Source organism: Sordaria macrospora, chromosome 1 (assembly GCF_033870435.1).
Source record: "Sordaria macrospora chromosome 1, complete sequence".
NCBI classification, from domain to species: domain Eukaryota; kingdom Fungi; phylum Ascomycota; class Sordariomycetes; order Sordariales; family Sordariaceae; genus Sordaria; species Sordaria macrospora.
This window is the reverse complement of record NC_089371.1, coordinates 1,059,281-1,084,227: the sequence shown is the minus strand read 5'-3', so window position 1 is coordinate 1,084,227 and position 24,947 is coordinate 1,059,281. Positions and strand designations below refer to the sequence as shown.

The window sequence follows — 24,947 nt, the reverse complement described above, 5'->3', positions numbered from 1 at the left end:
TAGGATCCAGAACATACGTAACTTATCGCTATAAGCTGCCCCACCAAAAACTTCCCTCAAGACGGGACCTTACCCCAAGCAACCCCGCGATCACCGTGCTTCATCATCGCAACAACCTAAACTGTCTACAACAACCAAAAACCTCTTACATTGTCGTACGACCACACACTAGAACCCTTTATTCAACTATCAATCCAGTCGCCAACCTACCGCGAATCCAACTAAACCATCAAAAATGGACGACTCCGAGCTCGACAAGGTGCGCATCCCATCCATCACCCTATCACCCTTCAACCGCCAGCCAGCCAGCCAGCGGCGCAACGCAGCTTCACATGCGGTAGCGCGAATGACACCTTGATGGCCACGCGCCGTAACTACAACACATTCATACTAACCATTTAACCCCTTCACAGATCAGAAAGGCCCGTCTCGAACAGCTCAAGGCGCAAGGCGGCAGCGGCGGTGGTGGTCCCAAGGCCGGCGGCGGTCCCTCTGGCGCTGGTGGACAGGGTGGTCAGGGAGATAATAGGCAGTATGTTTATGTCCTCATCTTCCTTCCCGTCCCTAGTTGCCGTTCTATTCCTTTCCCCTTTACCCCCCTTCCCTTCTCTCTCCCCTCTTACAAACTTACCAATGCAACAACCCACTAAGCACCCCTTCCCCAAACCAACAGACAAGAAGCCGAAGCCCGCAAAGCCATGCTCAACCAGATCCTCATGCCCGAAGCCGCCGACCGGCTGGGCCGCATCCGGCTCGTCAAGGAGGAGCGCGCGACCGACATCGAGAACCGGCTGATCATGCTGGCGCAGACGGGCCAGCTGCGGTCTAAGGTCACCGAGGAGCAGCTCAAGGAGCTGCTGAACGCCATGTCGGATAACAAGGAGGAGGAAAAGATTGTGGTGTCGAGGCGGAAGGGCTGGGGACTGGATGATGATGATGATGATTTGTTTGATATCTAGGTCTAGAAGGAGGAGGTAGTGGTCTGGAGGTGGCCTGGAGGTGGCTAGGAAAGGAGGAGGATAGGATAGGAGGGAGGTTAGGATAGGAGGGAGGTTAGGATAGGAGGGAGGTTAGGATAGGAGGGAGGTTATTACGGATGGAAGCTTGAGCAAGGGCATCAGAGTCCTTGGGAGGAGGGAGAGACAAGGAAGTTTCACGGCTTTAACAGATTTTAATGGCATTATCGGTTTTATTACGGACCACCTACCAGTCCAATTCCAAGTTCAGAAGCATGGCAGTTGTGAAGAGAAAGTGTGGTTGTGGTCTCCTTAGGTCCTTGGGGTATGAATACAATATGTTCTACATTGGTTTCACAAAGGGGACATGTCCGTCCGTCCCCCAATGATGCAACGAGGTCCGTCTATACCTTCATAGACGAAGACCCAACCACCTCCCCAACCTTCTCAACAACCTCATCCTTCATCTCTTTCACCCTCTCCGCTACCACCTCCGCCTCCTTCTCCGCCTTTAGAAGGACATCATCCTCCGGCCCACCGCGTCCGCTCCCACTCATCATCCTCTCCATCTCCTTCCTCCTCCTCCTCTCCTCCCTCTCCCTCTTCCTAATCTCCCTCAAATCCGGTGGCGGCTCCACGCCCAGCTCCCTCCTTAAATCATCCACATCCCTCTCCAGCTCCTCCTCCCAAAACACATTAATCACCTCCTTGGCCTTGAGGCCATTCTTGACCGCCCAGGGAAGGTAAATGTCCCTGAACCGCTTCTGCTCGCTCTTCTTCATGGTAAACGCCGCAAACACGCTAAACCCCGTCATGGGCAGCAGGGTGTTGGCGAACTCGAACGCTTTGAGCGCCACCTCGCCCTCGCGCACGATCGGCAGGCCCGTCAGCGCATGGTAGAAGTCGTGGCACTCGCGGTACCGCTGCATCACGTACGCGCACTCCTCATCGTCGATGTAGCGCACCGCCGACCGCGTGTCGGGCGAGACACCCTCGCGGTCCAGCCAGTCGATGTAGGTCCGTCCGACCGTGTTGGGCGGCAGCGAGCGCAGGTACGGGATGTTGAGCGATTGCGAGGTGATGCGCGGCCGGAGACGCAGGATGCGCCGCCCCGTGGGGTGCGAGAGCATGGCGTCGCGCAAGCGGTAGATGAAGTAGGGGGTTGCGGTGGCTTCGGCGAAGGAGGCTATTAGGTCTGTTTGTGTTGTAAAAAGGGGTGATTAGTTGAAGAGGTCAAGTGGTGGGAGATGGACAGGACGAGACGGACCGCCGCGCCGTGGGTCGGCGAGGGAGATGAGGCCTGAGCCGACGAAGAGGCCGAACCGCTCGAGGCGAGTGAGAGGGACATGGCCAGGGTAATTTGGTGGTGGCCGGTTGAGGGCGGAGAATTGTCTTGTTTGTTGATGTGTCTGGATCTGGGTCTGTGGTGGTGATGCTGTGCTGCTGCTGGTGATGGCGGCGCATACGGCTGGCCGGATCGCATTCTGGGTGCTGGCGCGAGCTACGAGAGCCGCGGAGCGTCTGAGAGCCGTCGCTTCCATTTTGAAGCAGAGAGAGTTGGAACACCTAGGAACAAGCCCTAGCGTTGAATAAGGGAATTGATTGACGCGGAATGCGCAATTCCTCCAGAGCTTGAAGTGGTTGTCAAGGTGTAAGTGGTGGTTCGATCCGTTCGGATGCGGGAGCCGAGCATGTACAATTGCGATAACGATCCCGCGATAAGGACTTACGTAGGGGCAGCGGTACAAGGTAGCTCAAGGTGAGGGGACCTTCGGGTCGGTGAGAGACGAGAGGTGTGCCAGCTGACCGAAGGGGAAGATAAATACAGTAAAATACACACAGCGTAACGACGTAAGTTTCGCCAGATCTGGTCTTGACAACCACTGAACGATCCTAGACCTCATGCAAGGGACCAACCAGTGACGCTTGAACAACACCTGAAGAGGAAATCAGGCTTTCAAGTGGGACGTCTGATCGTGAATCATAGTCTATCCAAACAGGTATGTAAGCGAGCAAAGGGAACGAACGGGTGGAAGGTTTCAGCCGAACAGAGAATGCAGTGAAACCCTGGGGTTTATGGTATGCCTTTGCTCTTGCCCTCACTTACACGTTCTTGGTTTAATACATCTCATCTTTTGTCCTTCTTCCATTTATTTCACCTTTGCTCTTTCTTGCGAAGCTTTGACTACGTCAATTTTCTCCCATTGTAACCACACATTTCCGGTATCTAATCAAAATGGCGAAAAGGAAACGTGAAACAGCAGGAAAAGGACAGAATAATAAGAGGACCGCTCGTGGGAAAGCCAAGAATAAAGCATCGAAAATGGAAGCATACGAAGAGTTGCTCGTATGGGCAAAGGACAAGGGCATCATCCTCAACGGTGTTGAGCCCCGAAGGATACTAGGCCGAGGAATGGGAATCGTGGCTACCAAACCACTCAAGGCAAGTAAACTCATTTTACATCATGTCAGGCAACTGCTTAAAATAGGTAGCTAACATGGTCATTAGGAAAACCAAACCATCCTGACAATTCCCTCCAACACTCTTCGGACATATGAGACCGTCCACCCTTCCATAGCCTGTGCACTTCCGGACATCTCCATCCATGGCCTCCTAGCCGCCGACCTTGCCTTTGACCCATCTCCCTCCGTCAAATACCAACAATGGAACGCCGTATGTCCTACGCGCGAGGATGTCTGGGACTCTCTGCCTTTAGCATGGGATTGCCGGCTGCGAGAGTTCTTGCCTAAGAAGGCACTGGAGTTGCTTCTGAAGCAAGAGGCCAAGTTTGAGAAGGATTGGTCCATGGTTCAACAGTCTAAACTTCTCTCTCCAAAGTCCGGTGAGAAAGAGGACGAGAGCTCGGAAGAGGAGGAAGGTCAAAAACTGAACAAGACCATAACAAGAGACGACTACCTCTACGCCTGGCTTCTCGTCAACACCCGTACCTTCTACCACGAAACACCCAAGACGAAAAAGTTCAAAAAGGAGGACAAAATGGTACTACAACCAGTCGCAGACCTGTTCAACCACACCTCCTACGATCCATCCGCCGAAGAGAAGGAAGGTGGCAACAAGAAAACTTGCTCAGTCGCCTTCTCCCCCACCGCTTTCACCATCACCACCACCCGCCCCTACTCCGCCGGCGAAGAAGTCTACATCTGCTACGGCAACCACTCCAACGACTTTCTTCTCATCGAGTACGGATTCCTCTTTGACGAAAACGTCTGGGACGAAGTCTGCATAGATGATGCTATCCTCCCTTTACTCGAGAAGTTCCAACTACCACCCTTGACCACCCAACCACCAAAGAAACCAGCCCGACGCTTAAACGAACGAGGCAAAAAAGATCCCAAGTCACAAAGCACTGAAAAACAACCACCAAAGTTCCCCAAAGACCTCCTAGAAGAAACCGGTTTTCTGGGGAACTACAACCTCGACCCCCGCAACCCCACAGGCTGCTACCGCACCCAGGTTGCTCTTCGCGCCATCTCCGCCCTTTCTTCGTCTTCCTCCTCCTCCTCCTCCTCCTCCTCCTTAACTTCTCCTCAAGCTCAACAAGGCGAAAAGAAGTTCCGCGCCTTCGTCGACTACGGCCAAGATCCCTGGGAGGAATCACCCGAGGAGCAAGCGAAGCTTAATGCGATGTTGGCGCAGGCGCTGAGGCAGTGGAGCGGGGATGTCGTTGGGAAGAATATGAAAGTGCTGGAGGGGTTGGGTAACTTGGAGTGCAGGCAGGGACGTGAAGGGGAAGGGGAAGGGGAAGGGGTAGTGGGGAGGGAATGTCATAGAGACACGTTGTTGATGAGGTGGAGGCAGGTGGGGAGGATGGTTGATAGGGCTTTGGAGGAACTTGAGGGTTAGGGGTTGAAAGACGACAGACTTTGGGGGAGTGGGAGGAGAGGATGAAGGTATGGGAGATAAACGTCAGAAAGGTGGTATAAGCCATGAAGAAATGGGTGACTTGAAGAATAAGTAGTCCTCCTGCTGGGTCTGGACGAGGGGATAAGCAAAAGAACATTAAACCAGGGGGGGCTAGAAGTAATTGTTGGCCATGCTCCCGTGGTTGACAACGAACGACATGCAAATATTTCAGTCAGGATGGATATTCATATCGATATGTTCATGGTGACCATGATCGATGGTAGGACGGAGTTTCTCCAACACCAGAGCCTTTGCTCCTTTCCCTTGCCAGCATCGAGCACCCGGTATCCAGCGCCTGCCACCCGCGACCTAACGAGCCCTCCGTCGAATCCGGCATCAAACCGGCAGACACGGTCGCCCCTTCTGTCCCGTGTCGAGCATCCGCCCAGGCGGCCCCAGCCGGTGGTCGCTCCTGTCCTTATAACCCCCAGCTCGAGGCTCTTCAGTCACCACATCCAGTCTTCCAACACACCGTCCCAAGCGGGTGGTCCGTTGGTGTAACAGTTTAGCACACAAACCCCAACCCATACTTTCCACACACAAAAGTTCCGGTATGACCCTTGGCCACCGTATACGAGAGGTTCCCTGTTCGATTCCCGACCCAAGTCAATCACGCCCCGAATCCTCGACGAGGTTTGCTACCTCGATCGAACTATTCCCCATAGTGACTTGACGCCCCAAGGGTACGGAGTCTCGATGCAGTTGAGAACATGCACATAAGATGCAACTCGCCGGTAGATTTTCCAGGCTTGGTCATGATCATAGATGCCCTCGCAGGCCCGGCTTGTGTGAAGAAGAAAAAGTTGCAAGGAAGGAGAAAGACCTGAATTGTACATGCGTGACTAAAATTCCGACCGTATGAGGAGGGCGCTGGGGCTTAATTCGATCCGATCACACTCACTGGTGGACGCACCGGGTGCCTGTCGTCGGGGACGGGTAAGTCCTGGGCTCTTCTTCTACCGTCGGGGTGTTAGGCCTCCTTATCTGGCGAGAAGTAATGGCATATTTTGGTGGACGCATCATGGTATGGCACCACCGGCCTTGGTGGACTCACCGAGGCTCGTGGGCCGCTTCGATGATACCAGATAGGAGAGCGGGTGGGTTGAAGTTGAGATACCTGTTCGAATCAGGTGCGGATTTCGGAAGACACTATTTTTTGCCCTTTTTCAGTTTGGTTTTGGGTTTTTCTTTTTCAATAACTTGTGTTCGACTCATGAAACAGCATTTTTGTAACAGTCAGTACAAACGTCTGTCTTTGCTCGCCTTGCTTTACTACTGAGTAGCCTCGCTCCTCGATGGGCGGGCTCCATGTCTTCCGTTAGACGCGCGCAAGGTTCGGGTATATATGTATTGCGTACGGCTGAGGGAGTGAGTGTATGACAAGAACGCCAGGACGGGCCATGTTTCTAGCCTGGTATAGTGATCCTACGAAGCTCATACGACGATAGAAGCCTGTGCAGGATGTTTTCTGTGACGGTTTAGTTCTCGTGGCTTATGCACCGTCACGGCTTTGTCGTTCTTCCATTGGAGTCTCATCCCACACACTGCTGCGCAGCCTTATCATTTTTGTGCTTGAGAGGGTGGGAGTTAGGCGCCCGGAGGTCCTAGAGTGTGTGGTTTATTTGCATGATGGGTGTTTCGGATGGTAGGAGGCTCCGAGTGCCTGTCAAGTTAAGTGCCGGATGTTGTTCATATAGGATCTCACCTTTCCCAGCATCTCCGGAGTTTGTTCCGCCATCTTTGTTGTATCTTCAACGGGTTGCCGCTGTCGTTGATCATATATCACTTACTTTCCGATTTTTGACGACCCTGTTTTACGACTTCACGAACCTGCAATCTTCTCAGTTCGGCTTGTGGCAACTCTCTCTACGCCTTGATTTTCGACTGGGTCGACTGGGAACAGCAAATACAGAGACGAAAGGAGGTCTACCGAGGATTGGCGGTCTCTGAGGTCTTTTACTGCACATGTCTTCATCACTTATCGTTGAACAGCCGTCACGGTCCTTAGAGTCTCGGACGTAAGGGTCGCTAACCAACTTGTAGAGCACTCGATCAAAATCAGTCGATGGTCATACAGCTCACGACAGAAGCATGGATCCTGCTTCTTTGATAGGACTGATCATAGGACTTGTGCAAGCAGGAAATGGGATCATCAAAGGTTTCGATAAACTGCGCGACCTCAAGGAGGCGCCCGGCGATGTGGCAGCATTGGCGAATGAGGTGTGTTTCCCCTCTTTGCTTTTCTTTGAAATGGGTGTGATATAATTGACATGTGTTGCTATACGTGCAGATTAGGGACCTCCAATTAGTGTTCGACATGATGGAAGGCTATCTCGCCACTCAGCAAGCTGCTCGGGTCACACCAACAGTGCCATCCTTGGAGGAGGAAAGTGCGGGGCAGGACGGGCAGGATGGGCAGAATCCCGGACAGAACGAGGAACGTCTTCAGCGGCTGTTTGATCTGACGGAAAGAGCTCATAAGACGCTGCGAGACCTTGTTGAGCTGAAGGAAAAAGTGTCTGGCACCGCCATATCGGATAAAAGGGGCAAGCAATCCGTCTCGAGACTCGTGTGGGTCTTCAGAGATAAAAAGAAGGCCGCAGAACTGTGCCAAAAGGTCAGACAGGACAAACAGAACTTGTTCACGGCTATTTCAACTTTGATCTATGCGCAATTGTAAGCAACCAGGCATCCTCAACCCGATCAACTTGATCAGCGCTAACGGACACTGACTTGCCTCGTCAGGAACAAATTACCAAGAATCTTCCTGACAGTGGAGACGACGGTCCACGAAATCAAAGCCATGATGGTTGCCCAATTTGGAGGTTCTTGTTCCCCATATTCTGCCAACGAAGCATCGAATGAAACCTCCGCAGACCTCGAAAAAGCCAGCTGGGGTACCGGCTACACGATGACAAGTATTACTGCCTTCCAGGCCAAGACCAAGTGCAAGATGGGGTGCCCATGCCGATGCCACATCAAAACTGGGGTCCAAACTCCCTCGTGGCTCAAGAGTGTTGTTGGTACGCTCTTTGTGAGCTACACCGGCTCACCGCTTTGGGGGAAACTTCCCTGTGATCATAAAAAGTGCGAAGCCTCCGACAAGGGGACCAAAGCAATGACGACCTACACCTATCACTTCCCGACCTGGCTGGTATCGCGCGCCTTGACCTTCTCACTTGAGAAAAAGACCCTCCAGGGCATCAATGGCTCGTGGACTCTTCACATTCCCAAGATGTTGACTGACAAGGAACCTGTATGGAGAATCCTCGACCATGGAACCGTACAGCAGCTTGCTGGGATCCTAGGCCAGGGGCAGGTGTCGCCTTGCGACATGAACCCAGATGGAAAGTCTCTCTTGCATGTAAGTAAACCTGCTTCCCAAGCCTCGTCTCGGGTTCATCGCGGACTTCTCAGCTGACATAACCCCTTGCAGTTTGCTGTCGAGTTTGAACGACCCGACATGTGCAAATACTTGCTCGAACAGGGTGTGAACAAGAATTTCGAGGATCACGCCGGTGTATCTGCCTCCGCGATGGCCATTGAGAAGGTTGCGCCTGCATCTTCGGCTGCCTCTCGGATCAAGACTCTCTCCGAGATCCGCCGCATGTTTGAGGATGACGACCTGTTGGAAACGCTCAACTTCCCGCCTTTGCACCTCGCCTTGTTCAGAACCCTGGAGAATCCCAATCTCTTCGCCCAGGTTCTCGAGTTCAACCTTTCTTCACTCGACGCGATTGATTCCTTTGGCCGCACCGCACTTGCGTGGGCCGCTGCCCTCAACAGCCCAGCCATCACCAAACTCCTGCTCGAGTCTGGAGCTGACACGAGCATCGTGGATAAGAACAAGAAGACGGCGCTTCACTGGGCTATGAAGTCCCAATCGACAAAGGTTGCTGAACTGTTGCTCGAGAACGGAGCCGATGTCGAAGCCCGCGACATCTTCGGGCGAACGCCGTTGCATGAGGTTTCAAAGGTCTCTAATAGTGAACACCTCATTGAACTTCTCCTTACCAAAGGCCAGGCCGTTGTCTGGCGGCGGCTCATGGCCGGGCGGAAAATGCTGCAGCGCTGGTAGAGCACGGCAACGCCAACCTCGAAGCGATGACCAAGACGGCAAAGCGGACGCCGCTTTTCACTGCCATCACATACGGCAAAGAGGCGATGGTTCGGATGCTGTTGAGCCTTGGGGCCAGGATCTACACGGTTGACAACACCGGGCAAGATATACTGCATGAAGCGGCCAAGATGGGGAGTGCGGGTGTAATAGAGGCACTGAGGGACTTTGTCATGAAGCTGAATGAGGCGGAAGAAGGGCATGATGATATCCAGCTGGAGGCGGATATGGCTGACGACTCTGGGCGATCCCCTTTGCAGTACTTTGAGTGGTGGAGAAAAGACTACAATCCGCATAAGGAGGGCGAAGAGAAGGCAGAGAGAACATTCCGTGAGTTGATAAGAGAAGTTCGTGAGTTGAGTGCGAAACGGGCGTCGAGGGTGGTCCTGCTGGACAGTAGTGACTCGGAGGAGAAGACTCGGTGGCTCGTGGACCTGGAACAGGGCATTGAGAAGGCGAAGGTGGATGTGAGCGTCGTCAAGATTTCCGTTTGATTTTGGCCCGGCTGGAATTGGTTATGAAGCTATGAATGTACACTCTCATATTGTTGTAGGTTATGAATGCCATGATGATGATAATCATGTCGTTGAAGCAGGACCAGATGGTGGTGGAGATGTGAGATTCTGGGGGAACCTTGGATGTTTGAAGGGTCTCGACGGAGGTCCAGAAGCACAAGTATTTTAGTGGGTCATTTCTCCACTGTTTCTCTGTCACTGCAGCGGACAGCCCCACCAATGCGGGATAAGCTCCACGCGCTGCGACTGGAAGTGCAGGACCCCAATTCTTATCCTTCTCCGCCTTTGCAATTGAACCGGCAGAAAAAAAAAATCGGGGAAAACAAGGCTCTCCGTCCTTCCTTCCCTTTCCCATTTCCGTGAAACGACCCAGAACTTTGTTAAGAACGGTCATCTCTTTCGATCTTGCCGACGGACCAAATCAATCAAACAACACTTTCCCATATTACACGAAAAAAAGCAGAACCAAATCAGTCAACATGGGCAAGTCTTCGAAGCGCTCCCGCGACACCGCGGAGGACGTCAACTCCATCGCCATCGTCAAGAAGAGCAAGGTCGACGAGTCTGGCAAGGCCGAGGTCACCAAGGTCGAGACTGAGGCTCCTACCAAGGTGAAGAAGGACAAGAAGGAAAAGAAGGAGAAGAAGGAAAAGAAGGAGAAGAAGTCCAAGTCCGAAACTACCGAGGAGGAGCCCACCGCCAAGGAGGAGAAGAAAGAAAAGAAGGACAAGAAGAAGGACAAGAAGGAGAAGGACAAGTCCGCCCCCGCCGCTGAAGAGACCAAGGCCGAAGAGTCCACCACCGACAAGAAGAGCAAGAAGGATAAGAAGAAGGACAAGAAGAAGAACAAGGAGTCCAAGACAGCCGAGGAGGAGAAGGAGCCCAAGGAGGAGAATGGCGAGGAGAAGGAGGAGGAGGAGGAAAAGGGCGCCAAGGGATCCCGCTTCATCATCTTCGTCGGCAACATGCCCTACTCGGCCACCGCCGACACCATCAAGGAGCACTTTGCGTCGGTGCACCCCATCTCGGTCCGCCTGCTCACCCACCGCGACCAGCCGACCAAGTCCAAGGGCACCGCTTTCGTCGAGTTCGGCCGCTTCGACCACATGAAGACGGCGCTCGAGAAGTTCCACCACAGCGAGATGTTGGATGATAAGGGTGTGCCGAGGAAGATTAACGTTGAGTTGAGGTTTGTTTTTCCGTCCCCGTTCCTGGTCCCCTCTCTTTCCCTACCCTCAGCCCTTCACCCTGATTCAATGCAACCGGCACGATGCTAACATATAATCCAAAACAGTGCCGGCGGAGGAGGCAAAACCGCCCATCGCCAAGATAAGATCAAGGAGAAGAACCGCAAGCTCAACGAGGAGCGCTTGAACCGCCAGCAGAACCAGGAGAAGGCCAAGATTGAGAAGGCCGCCAAGAAGGCCGAAGCTCCTGCCGATGGCGCTGCTGCTCCTGCTGCGCCCGAGAGGAACGACGAGGATGCTATCCACCCTTCGAGAAGAGCGCGCGTGGACTTGGACGGCACCGGTGCCAATGGTGGTGACGATGAGTACGATGATGGTGGATATGGTGGTGGTGGCTTTGGTGGTCGTGGTCGCGGTGGCGGTCGGGGACGTGGTGGAGGTCGTGGACGTGGCGGTCGTGGTGGTGGTGGCCGTGGCCGTGGTGGTGGTGGTTTCAAGAAGTGGTAGTTGGATTCGCTTTTGCGAGGGTTTGAGGGGTGGTGGAGTGATGAAGTGATGGCGGGCAACGAGAACTGGAAAACTCCGGCTGGTTTTGATCTGGGCCGGGGTCGAGAAGCGCCTGGGCTGGGGCTTTCTGGATACGCATTGAAAAAGCTATGCTTTGCTTTGTCTAGAGAGAGAGAGCGCGCGCGCGTCTGGAGCCTTTGCTTGGGTAACTTCAGTTGGTTCTGGTTACTTCGTGGGTCCAGTGTTCCTTATTTTTCCTTTGTACATGTCATTATCAGCGTGCTCTTCCATGTTTTGTTTATACTACTTTTACTACATACTGTTGCATATTCGCGGTTCCGACCGATGTTAGGAACATGTTAGACACACATTTTTATCCATGGAAAAGGGGGAAGGAAAAGGGGAATGGAATGGATCATACGTATCAACTTCAGGTGCTGATTCAAATGATGGATGAGAATTTAAACGACGAGGACATTTTATGATACCCTAGTCTTGGTATGTGTTTATTGGATTGTCGAGCCTTTATCTTCGATAGATAAAAGCCAACCCAAGAGAAACAAAGTTAGAATAATTTGTCATGCTATTGATTGTACTTATCCTGTTCTCCTTCCTCGACCTCACCTCATGACCGCTACGCCTCTCCAATATCTTCCTCTCAATACTCAACTCTTTCAACCTTCTTTCGTCACCAGCAGGCGCCCTGGACTTGTTTCCAAACATCAACTCCGTTCGCCGTATCGTATCGAACTAACCACAAGAAATCACCTTTCTTCCCTTACCCTAGCTTCAAGTTCACAGCTCTGGTTCGTTTGCACTGTAGACCGATAGATAGATAGCTTGACAGTATCTGATTATACCGGCCCTTCCATAGCTTTAGTAGCCCGTATCCCCGGTTGTTTGTTGTTTTATCTGATCACCAGGGTACCATCAGATGAGTGTGCCTCTAGTATTAACACTTTACACCACACTGTACCTTCAAACTATTCTCTTCATCTCCACATCACCGCTGTTTGTTCAAGATCGAAGGAAAGCTCAGAGAGATGGTAAATAGATATGGACATTGGAGAGTGACAAGGTGCTTGTAGTTTTGTTCACCATCAAGTCATCTTTAATATTAGATAAAGTGTAGGTGAAAGCAGTAACTGGTGGCGGTTAGGTCAGAGAAACTCTATACGGATGGATCACCTTTCATTTGTCTCTGTTTTGTCTCCTTAGTTCATTCTCGAATAAGATCAAGTACGAGATGCGCAAAAACCTCGGGTGGTGGCTAGAGTGAAGCAGCACCAGAACTTTCGATTTCGATGTAAGAGTCCCGACAGACTACAAACGTGGTGAACATGAACTGATTTATCCCCCATGAAGAATGCACAAAAAGCAGTGGACGGACTTGATCTGAACTAATTTGCATATCACCCTCGATCTAGCCTACCGAACTACAACTGCAATCCGCTTCATCCCAGTCCTACTCTTTCCTCTTCCCGCTCTGTCTAGCCCTCCCTTCCTTCCACTATACGTATCCTCCTCCTCCCCACCTCCAATCTTCCCAACTTTTCCTCTTGTATATTTGTTCTTCTCGAACGAGAAATTGTACCAAGGACCGACAACACTTCAGAAGCATCCTTGCTCCCTCCTTCTCTCCCCTCGTCCATACCCGCCCCGCCCCGCTGAAAGTAAACCCTCTTCGCACCGGTCCCCCCTATAACCATCAACCTGAAAAAGAGTGTCGTCGCGTGTTTATAAGCCCACCTGCCCTGTCCGTTACGTGGATGAGGACACTTCACACCAGCATAATCGGTCGGCACTAGACAGATAAGATCGTATCGTTTCCACTTTCTGCTTTCTGTTCGGCGTAGTAGTAGTAGGAGTAGAGGAGGTGAGATAGATCCAAAAATATGAGATAAAAAGACGGAAAAAAAAAGCGAAAACCAGCTTGCGAGTTTATTTCGAGACGATCGGAACAACCAGGAAAAGAGAATCTCATCAACATGTAATTATGTCCGCCGGGTATAGATGGTGTCCCCTCGCAATTATTCCCCATGGAACACCCTGTTGTTTGGTAGCTGATGTCAAAGCGTGTGTTGCGCCCTTGGTAAATGGCCTCATGAGCGTTGATGCTGTGATGGTGTTGTGGTGTAGGTGGTTATGTCTGGTTTGGTTTGGTTGATTCTTTGGTGAATTAATTAAAGGATAGTGCACTTGGGCTTCTTCTTTTCTGTGGTCGTATCGACGCGGTAGAGTACGGCTCTGTTGTTGTTTTATGTGGGTCAGCTCGTTGCTTTTCGTTTTCGTATCTAACGGGGGAGGGGGGTTCGGGCCGGCTATGGACTTACCTGATGGCCTCGTCGAAAACGGACTTGAGATTCCTTTGGGTGAGAGCAGAGCACTCGAGATACTTCCTCGCGCCGATCTCCTTGGCACAGTTGACACCCATCTCGAATGTTATCGGAGCCATGCGCTTCTGGTTCAGGCTCGCAATGGTATCGGGGTCCTCGCGCAAATCGAGCTTGGTGCCCACCAAGATGATGGGGATGCCGGGGGCGTGATGCTGAATCTCGGGGTGCCACTGTCGGGGAAAAGTCAGCATCTTCTTTGGTCCATACGGGTGGGCCGAGTTACTAACCTTGGACTTGACGTTGTCGAACGACGGAGGGCTGACGAGGGAGAAGCAGATGAGGAAGACGTCGGTCTGGGGGTACGAAAGCGGGCGCAGTCTGTCGTAATCCTCCTGTCCAGCAGTATCCCAGAGACCCAAGCTCACGGGCTTGCCATCGACCATAACACTCGCCGAGTAGTTATCGAATCTATCGCAGCGCGCGTGTCAGTTTCCGGGGCGACGGTGGTTGGTCGTCTTCTTATCGCGGATAAGAGTGTCGAATGGGTTTAACGCACACTGTGGGAATGTATTCGCCGGGGAAGGCATTTGTTGTGTATGAGATGAGAAGACATGTCTGGCAATCGAGGGTTAGTCCTTGCGCGATGCGGGACACGGTGACTCTGAGGGAGGAAGCGGTGGGATGCGAGCTTACCTTTCCTACAGCACCGTCACCAGTGACGACACACTAGAAGCCGAGGATGAAGTGTTAGTATCTCTCTTATAAACATCTTGATGGATTCGCGACTCGGATGGCAGTGATTGCGGTGACGGTTGTGTCGGTGTCGATTGTACGGAGCGGTGGTGGTTTCCCAAAGGAAGTCGACGAACCTTGATCGACTGCACGCCTCCGATAGCAGCCATTGTGGGAATGGCTGGGGATGTTGGTTTGGGGGTGGTGGGATTGGTATTAGGGACTCGTGATTAGGGATCTGGTTATGTCGTCGTTGTAGTCGATGCGAAAGCAGGCAAGCAGTGACGGATCCGAGTGGCAGAAAGTCTTTGGGATTACAGAAAAAAAAGGGTTGGGTTGGTCGGTGCAATCGGTTGAGGCTGGCAGGTGTGGTGCACTCTTGTGGACTTGTGTGCTTGGTGCCGCAGGTGGTCAAAGTGGTCCTCGTTCAAGAGGCGGGAAGCGGGCGGAGACAGGGAGTAGGCTGGGAAATGGCCCTGGGGCGCGCTTGGACTGGGCGCCCGTTAGAGCGCAGTGGTTGGTGGCCGCTGGCTGGCCGCTGCCATTCGTGCCGTTGTAGCCCCGTCACTGGTCAGTCCCTTCAGGGTTACGGCTATTACTGTATCACGGTCTGGGAAGCAGCTTCTTTGACGCTGGAGTCGCTGCTGTGCGTCTCACCATTGGTCTCTTTTTGTTGACGACTTATCGCAAGTCTGCCTGAGTACTTGGCAAGTGTATCGCGGTAAAAAGAGCAAAGACGTCCCATGGTTCAGTTAGCAGTTGATTCAAGTTCGATTTGGTCTCACAGTGCATCAGATGACGGGGGTCTGATCACCTGTCACTAACATCAATAGCGCAGCTCAAGGTACGAGTCGAGATAACAGCTCAAAGAGACTTGTCCAAACCAAGGGGAATGCGCACTGTCCCTTTCCCAACTGCAAGTGGCGGCGTGGCGGGGGAAGTCGCACTGAACACAACAAGGGCAACCCGTTTCTTAGCCTTTCAGATCCCATCATTCCTTCCAAAGGTGCCGTCACTTTTTCTGTTGACGGCATGACATTCGATTGGGGAGTTCGTTGATGTCTTTAACACCTCGGCGTCAAATGCTTCAAATCACATTCCTAATCTATGAATCACTGTTCAAGATCTCTTTACCAGAAGCAACAAGCCACTGAGTTATGTTCGGGACAGTTGTGGAGGGCCTTCTCTAGCAACAGCGCGCTAACCAATATCCATATCAGGGGCTTTATTGTTTTAAAGTCTTGGCATCCGGAGGATAGGAGAACAGAGGCCCCGGTGACCGAATTCTCCCGTATGAAACTCGAAGAGGGGGAGGAGCTCAATTGTTGGTGATATCATCGGCGTTTTTGTTAATGGATAGCGGCACCGCATGTCGTTGGACATTGCCGACACAAAGGTTCAACTCCTGTCGAGTTGAACATCCTTCTGTCACCACACTCTGGAAACAACAACACTCTCAATAGAGTAATGATCCTGCTTGCTGTCACGGGAACGTCTAACGGCCATTGACAGACGCCCATGGACTAAAAGAAACAGATGGCGGATGGCTGCGTCTGAGATTCGGCTCTTGAAGCAGAATCTGTAACATATTTCCAGTCAGGGCAACCGCCCAGAGGAGAAAGGTCAAGCCATGGAAAGGCGCAAGGCTACGGACATCGTTGTATGGGGGCCCCTGATTCGCTTTTTAGCCCAAGTTCGGTTGTGAATTTGTGACAAACCTAACGCCAGACGGGACAACCACATTAAAATGGCAAATGGCTGGCTTTAAAGAACTGTCTGATATTGACTGACAACAAAGACAAGTTCTCACATGGTTATCGCCATCACTATTGACAGCGGTTGCCATATTCCCCTTATCGGACGGAAGCTTTGGTCCTTTATGGCGGTGTACCTCCGGAAGACCTGGACGTACAGATCACAGACGGGAGCCTTGTACGCAGTGTCCGAAGCGTTGTGACGTAGGTAGGAATTTCCGGAATTAAACGAAGCCGACACTGACAAGCGTCCATCACTCCGCTTTCCCGAGAGTACGGATGGTCCAAGACAAGTTGAGCGCCCGAAAACAAGCGAGACTTTTTGCAGAACGGAAACACAACAACACAACCACGACAAGATCAGCGGGATGTTCTCACTGGTGGAGAATGATCCCAAAGGGAAGGTCCCTGGCGAGCACTCATTCTGGCTCTGGCCCGGGCGTTGACCAAGCGTCCATCGGACACACCCGCCCCACGACGGAAATGTGGGGTAGCTTCAACTCAAGGAAAAGCGGGGCCGAGATCAATCAACGCCGTTCCATTTGCGAAAGTGCGCCCGTTCATCCATTGGCAATCAATCAAGCAACCAAGCAAGCCCAAACGCGTCGTCGCGTCTGTCCTCCGAACTTCGTCATCGGGGTTCACAACACCGACCGGCCACAGCTCCGTCAATCACAAAACACGTAATACCAGAAAGCCCGCACCGCGCATCGCGACAACTCCTAGGCGGGCAGTTTGCGACTTTAGCTTCAGCGCATCCCAAACATCACCACCGCCCTCATTGCATTCATTGCAACACTCCCATTCTTAGTCGACCACTTCAACCACACAGAGCCAGGCCCGGCCAGGCCCCTCCCACCACGGAAAGAATGGCCGACCCAAACAACCCACCAAGCCGAACACCCCTAAAATCCTCCTCCCAAATCCCCGTCCGAACCACACCCGGCGTCCCAACTCTTCCCCGACCAGCTTACACACCCGGCCCCGGCGGCGCTGCCCGAGCATACACCCCCGGCGCCCGCACCCCTCGCGGCCTTTTGATTTCGAACACCCCTTCCAACGCCAACGCCCACGCCAACCTAACCCCTCACGTCCGCGCCGCCTACCGCGCCATTGACTCCCGCCGTGCCGCCATCCTCACACCTCACCACGCGCGCCGACGTTCCTTGCGCGAAGCGCGCGAAACTCCCCGCAATTTCTTGTTACAGCTGGGAAAAGTGCTAGCGCCCAAGAGCGAGAGGATACCTAGTAGTAGTTCTTCGCCTGGGTCGGCGCTTTCTGGTGGTTCTAGAAATAACAATGGACAGGGCACAGAAGAGGGGGATACATCAGAGGAATTAACCTTCGACATATCCACGCGCAGTCGGTACGGAGATGATGACGACGACGAGGAACTGCCTAAGAGGCCTCGACTGAGCCTTGGGTTAGGGGCTCCAGAAGAAGACTGGGAAGATGACGACGATGCAGACCTGCCGCAACCACATCGAAGTGCCGGACTCGAAGATCTGACGGAGAATTTCACGGTGCAGAGTATTGAGCTACCGCGCCGAGTGGATCCGGAAAGGGATGGACATGGTAGTAGGATGAGGGATTCGATGGGAAGGTTGAGTGATTTCCCACAGTTACAACAACAAAGCGACGGGATTGATTCCGGCTTTTTCCCACCGACTGCCGGAGCGTTCGACGACGACGACGACGACGAGTTCGGAAACGCCGAGGATAGAATTCCCGATGAGTTCAGCAGGTTGGACTCGGACGACCCGACCAGAAGACGCGAAACGATTGGTCATCTTGAAGGTGGCGGCGGCATGGGCATGGGCTTACTAGGGAGGGATAGTGATTTCCATATTGAGGTGCCGGTGGGCATGGACGAGAGCACGACGACGACGTTCATGATTGCTTCTCCCACGAGGCAGTTTGAGGTTGAGCAGGGTCAAGCTGCCGAACCGGTGGCGAGGGGCGGTCAGGGAGGAGGTTTTGCCGAGTTGATGGATCGGAGGAGCGACAGTTACGATGACGACGATGGAAACGACATTGGACCGACAACATTTGACGATTATGAGAATAATGACGATGGTATGGACCTAGACAACAACCAAGACGACCAGGACCAGGCAGCAGGCTCAGACGAAGAGATGACGAGGTTATCGGGTTACACACCAACAACTGCGATGAGGGTATCATTATCAGCAGCGGCAGCAAGGGAGAGACTAGGACGCTTCTTTCGGGAAGAAGGTGGTGAAGGACGAGGAGGCTTCTCCAAGATCAAAGCCACCAAGAAGATCTCCAAACACGGCATCGAATACACATCACTGCCCCCAGCCATGGTCAAGCGGTTGGCGCAAACCTTCGCCAAGACGAGCGGCGCAAAGGGCAACATCTCACCGGAAGCGCTCAAGGCCATCATGCAGGCTTCGGACTGGTTCTTTGAGCAGTTGGGAGACGACTTGTCGGCGTACGCGAAGCATGCGCATCGCAAGACTATCGATATGAGTGATATACTCACTTTGATGAAGAGGTATGTTCCATTGATGATTCTTTTTTTGCTTTGATGATCCCCTGGGTATCCATTTTTATATATCCTGTGTATGTGATGGTGTTCTTTGTACACTTTCTTCTTTTTTCATCTGCTATTGTACACGACGGGCTGACTGACTTACATTTTTTCTTCTTCCCACAGACAACGTCAAACCAACGCCCAGACCACACCGTTCGCTTTGGCGCAACGATACCTTCCTAGAGAGCTCCTCCAGGAATTGAGGATGACACCACCCGTACCGGTCAAGAAGCGCCGCAAGGCTACAGCATCTTCTAGCCGTACCGGGGCTGGAGGCGAGGATGAAGAAGTGACGTGAGAGTTGCTTACGCACTAATACGTGAAAGAAAGCAAAGCCATCATTACCCACCCACTCACAACATCATGTTTACCAGCTCTTGTTCATCTTGACACGCTTGGTAATCTGGTTCGCGGGCTTCTTGACCACGAGCCAGAACATGATGGAGGTGGCAGCAGCGAGACCGTACCTGAATATGCGTTAGTCGGGCATTGATGTGCTCATGATACTAGGGTACGTCAAGGAAGACAACGGAAGGGTCAAGCCTCGTTTTGAGACATACCATGTAAAGATGTACTGCGCATGGTTGTTACGAAGGTTGACCTCAGCGACTCGGCCAATAGGGATGCCACGAGCCTCGTAGTCGTAGACGGTGATGATATCGGGAACTGCGCATAGCATACGTTAGCATCATACCCAGCTAGAATAGCCATTCATACCAGTCATAGGGCCAGGGAAGGCCAGGACCGCCATGTCCATAACTGGTAGAAAACCAAACAGAGAGAATACCCACCAATAGTCTGCTCAATCCACACCGGCTGACTACCCGTCAACTCCGCCATCTGCTTCACATCCGGGAAATAGAACTCGCCAATATCCGGCCTGTTCTCCGGCGTGAACATGTTCTTCTTCCACGGCTCTCTCAACATGCCCTCCACACGAACTTTCTCGCCCGGCTTGACGGAATCCGGTCGGCTCTTCTGGTCCGCAAACTTCTTGCTCACCCACCCCCTGTTGACCAGCACTTTGCTGCCCGGATCATCCCCCCTCTCGAGCGGCGTGACCACCATGTATCCCTGCTCGCCGTCGCGCATGCGCGGGCCGATCAGCATCTCTTGGTCGTGCCGGTAGACGCCCTCGGCGTAGACGCGCCGGTAGTCGAAGTCGGCGATGGCGTCTGGGTCGACGCGCGGAGGGAGAGGGAGCGGTGGCCGGATGATGCGGTCTTCGCACTTGGCGATGAGTTCGGATTTCCATTTCAGGCGGTAGACTTGCCAGGTGCCGAGGAAGAGGGCGGTGATGGGGATGATGGCTGTGCGTAGAAATTGGGTTAGTTGAGTGTTGAGACGAAGCGACCATGTAGTGAGTGTTGGGTGTAGATAGATGGTGGGGATGAAATGTTATGTATAGAACGACATACCAAGAATAATCAACCCCTTGCCATGTCTCTTGCCAGCCCGGACGAGCTCGGGGGGGTTATCGAGGATGGAAGTAAAGTTGGGGTCATCGACGGGTTGTGGCCCCTGTCGGCGCGTGGACGAGGTGGTGAATTGGCGGCGGGGAGTAGAGGTAAACTTGGAGGTAGCCTTATTGTTGAGTCTACCTGTCGTGAATCGCGAGGTTGTTGGTTGTCTTGGGACGATGATCTGAGCTGCTGCCCTCTTCCCTAAGCTCTGCTGCGACGTGCGCAGGAGGCACTGGAAGATGCTCCCGCTGGCCACCATTGTTCGTTCGCGCGATCTTCGGGTCGGTCGTTCGGTCGGTAGCTCCGTCTGTTCGGTAGATCGATCGGCCGTAGAGGTGGGATATGTAGTGGTTGAGAAACTGGTACTAAAAAGCAACCAGCATGTGACAACGAAACAGAAGCTGGGGAAGAAAGATGCGGACGAACTTCGTCATCAATTGCCGGACAGGAAAGTTCTCGGTGGAGCTTCAGCTGTTTTGCTCCGATTAAAGTTCTGGGCGATGGCCCCGCTATGGCTGTGTGGGGCGTTTCCATCCGAACGGGGCGGGACTGGACCGGGGCCGCTACAGTTCCCGAGTGCCCCACCATGATAGAAGGTAGCTTGGCGACAGGGGTCGTGTAAGTGGTTGTGCTGAGTGGGGGTCATCTTGAAGACTTGCTACAATCAACCTTGATGGTCCATAATATCGGATTCAGCAAGCTGTGTGTAACGTAGTAATGTCAGCTTTAGAATGTGTATTCAATATCATTGTTTGTTGAATTATCCACAGGGCCTTGGCTTTACGCTGTTGCTTAGCTACCTCTCTGGATGGTGTAGTGAAGTACATCTATGCAGTCTCGCAATGAGCAGGCAGGTCCGGTCTGGAAAATAAATAAATTCCAATTGCCTATCTTGACATCAACACCAACAACAGCATCGAATGTCCAACAGTATACCATCTCCATATACAGATACCTCTTCGGCTCAACCGACACCCAAGATGTCTTCTTCTCCAGGAGCAGCCAGCTTCAGCACTCTATCGAGCTACGCCTCCTCTGCACCCGATCGTCAAGAGAGCCACGCCGGCAACTTTCCACTTCCCGTAACGGCCACGGCCCCAACTACCACGACTGGAACTACACATCTCTCACCGTCATCAGCAACATCCAACTCAAAATACGTACAAACTCCCTCTTCCGCCAACGCTGCCAACGCTGCCAACGCCAACGCCTCCAACCCACCCAACAACTCCAGCAATTCCATCACCCCGAACCACACCCCCGACGCCCGTGACACCCCCAACCACCACCTCCATCTCCGTCCTCGCACAGCAACCCTCAACTACAAACTCCTCCCCCACCTCGAAACGGGTCTCCACACCAACAGCCTCGACGACCACATCTGTCAGTTACATTACCGAGACACGATCTACAACCATCCCATTCAAGAATTCTTCTCCTCCGTCTCTTCTTCTTCATTTTCTTCCATGTACCACCCCTCCTCCTCCTCCTCCTCCTCCTCCAACAACAACAACTACGATTACACAGATGAAGAGAAAGGAGGAGTAAACGAGGAGTGAGAGCCCGAGCTAGGCTGGAGGGACGCATACGAAGTCATGGTCAAAGCGCCCCTAAGGGGCCTGGCGGCGCTGGCGAGGCGGATGAGGTGGGTTAGGGTTGAGAGGGAGGAGGGGAAGGTGTAAATCAACCTTTTGGACTCGGCTTTTTCTTGGGCTGGGGTTTGGGCTGGGGTTTGGGCTGGGCTTGGGATTCTGTTTGGGCGTTTTGGCAAGCAAGGAAGAAAGCGGGAAGAAAGGGGGAAGAAATAAGGATAGAGGGGGAATTGGACAATTAGAACTAGGGCGTGGAACGTGAAAGGAAGGAAGGAAGGAAGGAAGGAGGGAAGGAGGGAAGGAGGGAAGGAGGGAAGGAAGGAAGGAAGGAACACACGAAGGAAGACAAGGAATACGAATCAACGGATGACAACAAACCAAAGAGCATACGTATCACATCGCATCGTCTCGACAAGACAAGCTGGCATTCAGTCAACGGTCCCACGCACGGTGCGGTTAACACGACATCATATGAAGCTTTGGATATCAGCGGTTCCTATTTGGTTATCAGGCTCGCCAGAATGGTTTATTAGACATTATGGTAGAGAGGAGGGATGCGTGGATAGAGCGAAGAGATGAATCGAATTAATCATCGGGTGGGTGGCATACCTAGGTACATACCTTGTCCACATAGTGGAGGTGGAAAGGCATGGTTCAGCGGAAATGGGTTTACTTACCGGCATGGAAAGTAACAACATGCGGATTGTTGTAATAGCTAATGTTTATTGATTACAACTACTACAACAAATGGAAATGGTAATTTGTGAAAGGAACGTACCTAACTAAACAGCTAACTTGTGTCCTCCTATCTTGGTGCTTGACAATCTGGCAGTGGCCCAGTAGCTTCTCTTTCTTGCTATTCCATCAGCTTCCATGCCTTTCCTAACCTTCGCTTCTATCATATCCTACATATCCTACATTATACTACCCCCAAGCAATATTCCTACCTTGCTCCAGCGGGCATAAAGACAGACCACTTAAGGCTATGCCATGCCTTACTTCCTAACCTCACCCTCCTCAACAACCTTGGCATCCTCATAAGCCGGAGGGGGCGCCTCGACATCAGCCTCGGGCTCCTGGGCGTTCAACAAGCCAGCCTTCTCCTCGACAGGAGCCTCGGCTTCGTCCTTGCTGCCATGGTCACGATGACGGTGGCGATGAGCACGCTTGCAACCGGCGCCACCGTTGCGGCGGCACTTGCGACCGCCGGAACCACCGCGGCGGTAGAAGAAGCGGTAGAGAGCGACGATGAGAGTTCCGAAGGCCATGCCGATGCTGTTTGAACATGTTAGTTATCGTCCAGGCGAGAGAAAAAAAAGGGGGGGGGGGGAAAGGATGGAGAAAACGTACAAGCTAACAGAGACACCAGCGATGATACCAACTAACACGGGCAGCAACACATGGGCAGTGATGCTCTTAAGCAACTGGCCCCAGCTGTGCTCATATCTGTGCATGCCACCATGGTGGTGTCCGTGCCAACCGCGATGTCCCTCCTCAGACTCTTCCTGCGGGGGCACCTCATCGAGTAGGTCCTTGATCTTCTCATCTTCCTCGACCTGTTGCTCCTTCTCAACATCGACAGGAGAAGCAACAATCTCCCAAGTACCATCTTCGGACTCAGTGATGTCGATACGCTCAATATCAATCTCCACGACTGGCATCTTCCGCTCACCATCTTCGGTAGTAACCTCCTCAACGGCAGGAACAGACTGGCCCATACCATGACCACCATGACAACCACCCATCATCTTCTTGCCCCAAGCCTCCTTGCCCTCCTTCACCTTCTCCCTGAACCCTTCCAGCAATCTGCAGATAAAATTATCACATTCCTCCTCCTTTTCTTCGGGAGCAACACCCATAAACGGCACGGAAACACCACTGTCCTCATTAGAAGCAGTGGTAGTCTCGATATTCCCAATCATCAACTTCTGCGTCTTGGAGTCCCGCAATAACTTGATTTCTACGCTGGGAATTCCCGAGACAAAAGCGGTGCCGACTTCGAGGATTTGGAGGTTCAGGTCGATAATCTCCTGCAAAGTAAGCGCGTCGGCGGGGTCGGAAGAAGCCTGGGGTAGAGAGGTGCGAAGGCCAAAACCGAGGTTTTGCGGGAGTGTCTTGGGGTGGCGGTTGCGATGTTTGCGGTTTTTGTGCTTCCTGTTTTTGTGCTTCTTGTTGTCTTCGTGATCGGAATCGTGATCGGAATCGTGATCGGAGTCGTGTTCGTGGTCGGAATTGACCTCGTCCATCTTCTCAACCCACTCCTTGACGTCCTTCACTGGCTTTGGCTGGGGACCAGCACCCTCCAATACCTGTCCAGCCCATAATTCACCCCTCAGAGGATCGGCATTGGGGTATAACTCAAAGCCGTTAACCAAAAGTCTATCGCCAGAGGTGTCCGAGATATGCTCGATCTTGAAGTCCAGCTCCAAATGGTTCGGCTTATCGGTTAGGACCTTGGGGTGGTGGCTGTTGTGGTGGCGGTCTTTGACGAGAACGGGACAGCCGGGGCAGGCAAGTTCAATGAGTTGGTGTCGAGACGCAGAGGCGGTGATGGGGTCGAGCTTGTTGTTGTTGTTGTTGTTGTCGAGAGGGTTGATATCGGATGCGACTTCTTGCGCAAAGGCGATGTCGGTCTCGGAGAGCTCGGGTGGGATGAGGAAGGCGTTGCTAGCAGACAGCAAGGTGGCCGAGACGGCGGCGGCGGCGGTGAGGCGTTTGGGTATCATCGTGATGATTGCGGCGATGATAGTTCAATGATCGGTTGTCGTTGTTGTTGGATGGTAAAGTTCAAAGTATGAGGTCGTGGTTCAGGTGTGTAAGTCGATCCCGAATAAGGGGGAAATAGGTGGGTTCCTGTGGTGTAAGTGCTGCTGGGCGCTAGCTGGGCACTAACACGAGCGACGAGAGACAATGACGCACGCACGTTCGACTAGTATAATAACCCAGTCAACCGACAGTGTTTGATGAAAACAGTCTGAAAGAGCGATGGGGGACAAAAAGACGGCAAGATGTTGTGAAGTTGAAAAGAGAAGATGAAACGAAATGGACAACTTGTCAGCTTTCACTTCCGAATGGATAGGCTGATACGAATGACGGGAGAATGAAGCCCCAGCCCGGTGAATGGAATGGAATCCCCCAGTCCCCCAAACGCTTCCACTTCATGTTTCGCCTCAGCGGCCCGCCAGTGTGAGTGCGCGCGCGGCCTGGACTGCTCTCCTGTGTTAGTGTAATAATAGCCAATCGATAAAAGAACCACCAGTGCCCGGACCACCCGGACAAAGAAGCGGAGCCAATTACGCAAGCGTC

The 24,947-nt window shown here is 52.7% G+C and overlaps 10 protein-coding genes across 10 annotated transcripts; 6 read left to right on the top strand and 4 right to left on the bottom strand.

Moving 5' to 3' along the window:
- The first annotated feature begins 78 nt into the window (after positions 1 to 78).
- SMAC4_09066 (uncharacterized protein) lies at positions 79 to 1,193 on the top strand. The gene is made up of 3 exons (XM_003344035.2): positions 79 to 259; positions 414 to 532; positions 674 to 1,193. The coding sequence occupies exons 1-3, from the start codon at positions 236 to 238 to the stop codon at positions 957 to 959; spliced, it is 429 nt and encodes a 142-aa protein (XP_003344083.1). The 5' UTR covers positions 79 to 235; the 3' UTR covers positions 960 to 1,193.
- A 167-nt stretch (positions 1,194 to 1,360) lies between these two features.
- Positions 1,361 to 2,597, bottom strand: SMAC4_09067 (uncharacterized protein; the record flags this gene model as incomplete). Its single annotated transcript, XM_003344036.2, has 2 exons — positions 2,224 to 2,597; positions 1,361 to 2,151 (listed from the first exon to the last, which is right to left on the bottom strand). Exons 1-2 carry the CDS (start codon positions 2,495 to 2,497, stop codon positions 1,361 to 1,363), a joined length of 1,065 nt encoding a protein of 354 aa, XP_003344084.1. The 5' UTR covers positions 2,498 to 2,597.
- Positions 2,598 to 2,844: 247 nt separating this feature from the next.
- SMAC4_09068 (uncharacterized protein) lies at positions 2,845 to 4,821 on the top strand (the record flags this gene model as incomplete). Its single annotated transcript, XM_003344037.2, has 2 exons — positions 2,845 to 3,378; positions 3,466 to 4,821. Exons 1-2 carry the CDS (start codon positions 3,193 to 3,195, stop codon positions 4,819 to 4,821), a joined length of 1,542 nt encoding a protein of 513 aa, XP_003344085.2. The 5' UTR covers positions 2,845 to 3,192.
- A 1,604-nt stretch (positions 4,822 to 6,425) lies between these two features.
- Positions 6,426 to 9,812, top strand: SMAC4_09069 (uncharacterized protein). Its single transcript, XM_003344038.2, has 5 exons — positions 6,426 to 7,101; positions 7,172 to 7,557; positions 7,627 to 8,245; positions 8,318 to 8,838; positions 8,901 to 9,812. The coding sequence occupies exons 1-5, from the start codon at positions 6,973 to 6,975 to the stop codon at positions 9,490 to 9,492; spliced, it is 2,247 nt and encodes a 748-aa protein (XP_003344086.1). The 5' UTR covers positions 6,426 to 6,972; the 3' UTR covers positions 9,493 to 9,812.
- Positions 9,813 to 9,992: 180 nt separating this feature from the next.
- SMAC4_09070 (uncharacterized protein) lies at positions 9,993 to 11,772 on the top strand (the record flags this gene model as incomplete). The annotated part of the gene is made up of 2 exons (XM_003344039.2): positions 9,993 to 10,702; positions 10,808 to 11,772. 2 exons carry the CDS (start codon positions 9,993 to 9,995, stop codon positions 11,205 to 11,207), a joined length of 1,110 nt encoding a protein of 369 aa, XP_003344087.1. The 3' UTR covers positions 11,208 to 11,772.
- A 1,074-nt stretch (positions 11,773 to 12,846) lies between these two features.
- On the bottom strand, positions 12,847 to 14,685 carry SMAC4_09071 (uncharacterized protein). The gene is made up of 6 exons (XM_003344040.2): positions 14,413 to 14,685; positions 14,237 to 14,269; positions 14,100 to 14,158; positions 13,831 to 14,011; positions 13,541 to 13,773; positions 12,847 to 13,454 (listed from the first exon to the last, which is right to left on the bottom strand). Exons 1-6 carry the CDS (start codon positions 14,443 to 14,445, stop codon positions 13,391 to 13,393), a joined length of 603 nt encoding a protein of 200 aa, XP_003344088.1. The 5' UTR covers positions 14,446 to 14,685; the 3' UTR covers positions 12,847 to 13,390.
- A 1,820-nt stretch (positions 14,686 to 16,505) lies between these two features.
- Positions 16,506 to 18,884, top strand: SMAC4_09072 (uncharacterized protein; the record flags this gene model as incomplete). The annotated part of the gene is made up of 2 exons (XM_024655399.2): positions 16,506 to 18,547; positions 18,710 to 18,884. Exons 1-2 carry the CDS (start codon positions 16,899 to 16,901, stop codon positions 18,882 to 18,884), a joined length of 1,824 nt encoding a protein of 607 aa, XP_024511292.1. The 5' UTR covers positions 16,506 to 16,898.
- Positions 18,885 to 18,953: 69 nt separating this feature from the next.
- Positions 18,954 to 20,691, bottom strand: SMAC4_09073 (uncharacterized protein; the record flags this gene model as incomplete). Its single annotated transcript, XM_003344042.2, has 4 exons — positions 20,005 to 20,691; positions 19,378 to 19,896; positions 19,147 to 19,252; positions 18,954 to 19,053 (listed from the first exon to the last, which is right to left on the bottom strand). Exons 1-4 carry the CDS (start codon positions 20,306 to 20,308, stop codon positions 18,954 to 18,956), a joined length of 1,029 nt encoding a protein of 342 aa, XP_003344090.1. The 5' UTR covers positions 20,309 to 20,691.
- A 338-nt stretch (positions 20,692 to 21,029) lies between these two features.
- Positions 21,030 to 21,608, top strand: SMAC4_09074 (uncharacterized protein; the record flags this gene model as incomplete). Its single annotated transcript, XM_003344043.2, has 1 exon — positions 21,030 to 21,608. One exon carries the CDS (start codon positions 21,030 to 21,032, stop codon positions 21,606 to 21,608), a length of 579 nt encoding a protein of 192 aa, XP_003344091.2.
- A 328-nt stretch (positions 21,609 to 21,936) lies between these two features.
- On the bottom strand, positions 21,937 to 24,836 carry SMAC4_09075 (uncharacterized protein). Its single transcript, XM_003344044.2, has 2 exons — positions 22,992 to 24,836; positions 21,937 to 22,916 (listed from the first exon to the last, which is right to left on the bottom strand). The coding sequence occupies exons 1-2, from the start codon at positions 24,365 to 24,367 to the stop codon at positions 22,637 to 22,639; spliced, it is 1,656 nt and encodes a 551-aa protein (XP_003344092.1). The 5' UTR covers positions 24,368 to 24,836; the 3' UTR covers positions 21,937 to 22,636.
- Positions 24,837 to 24,947: the final 111 nt, after the last annotated feature.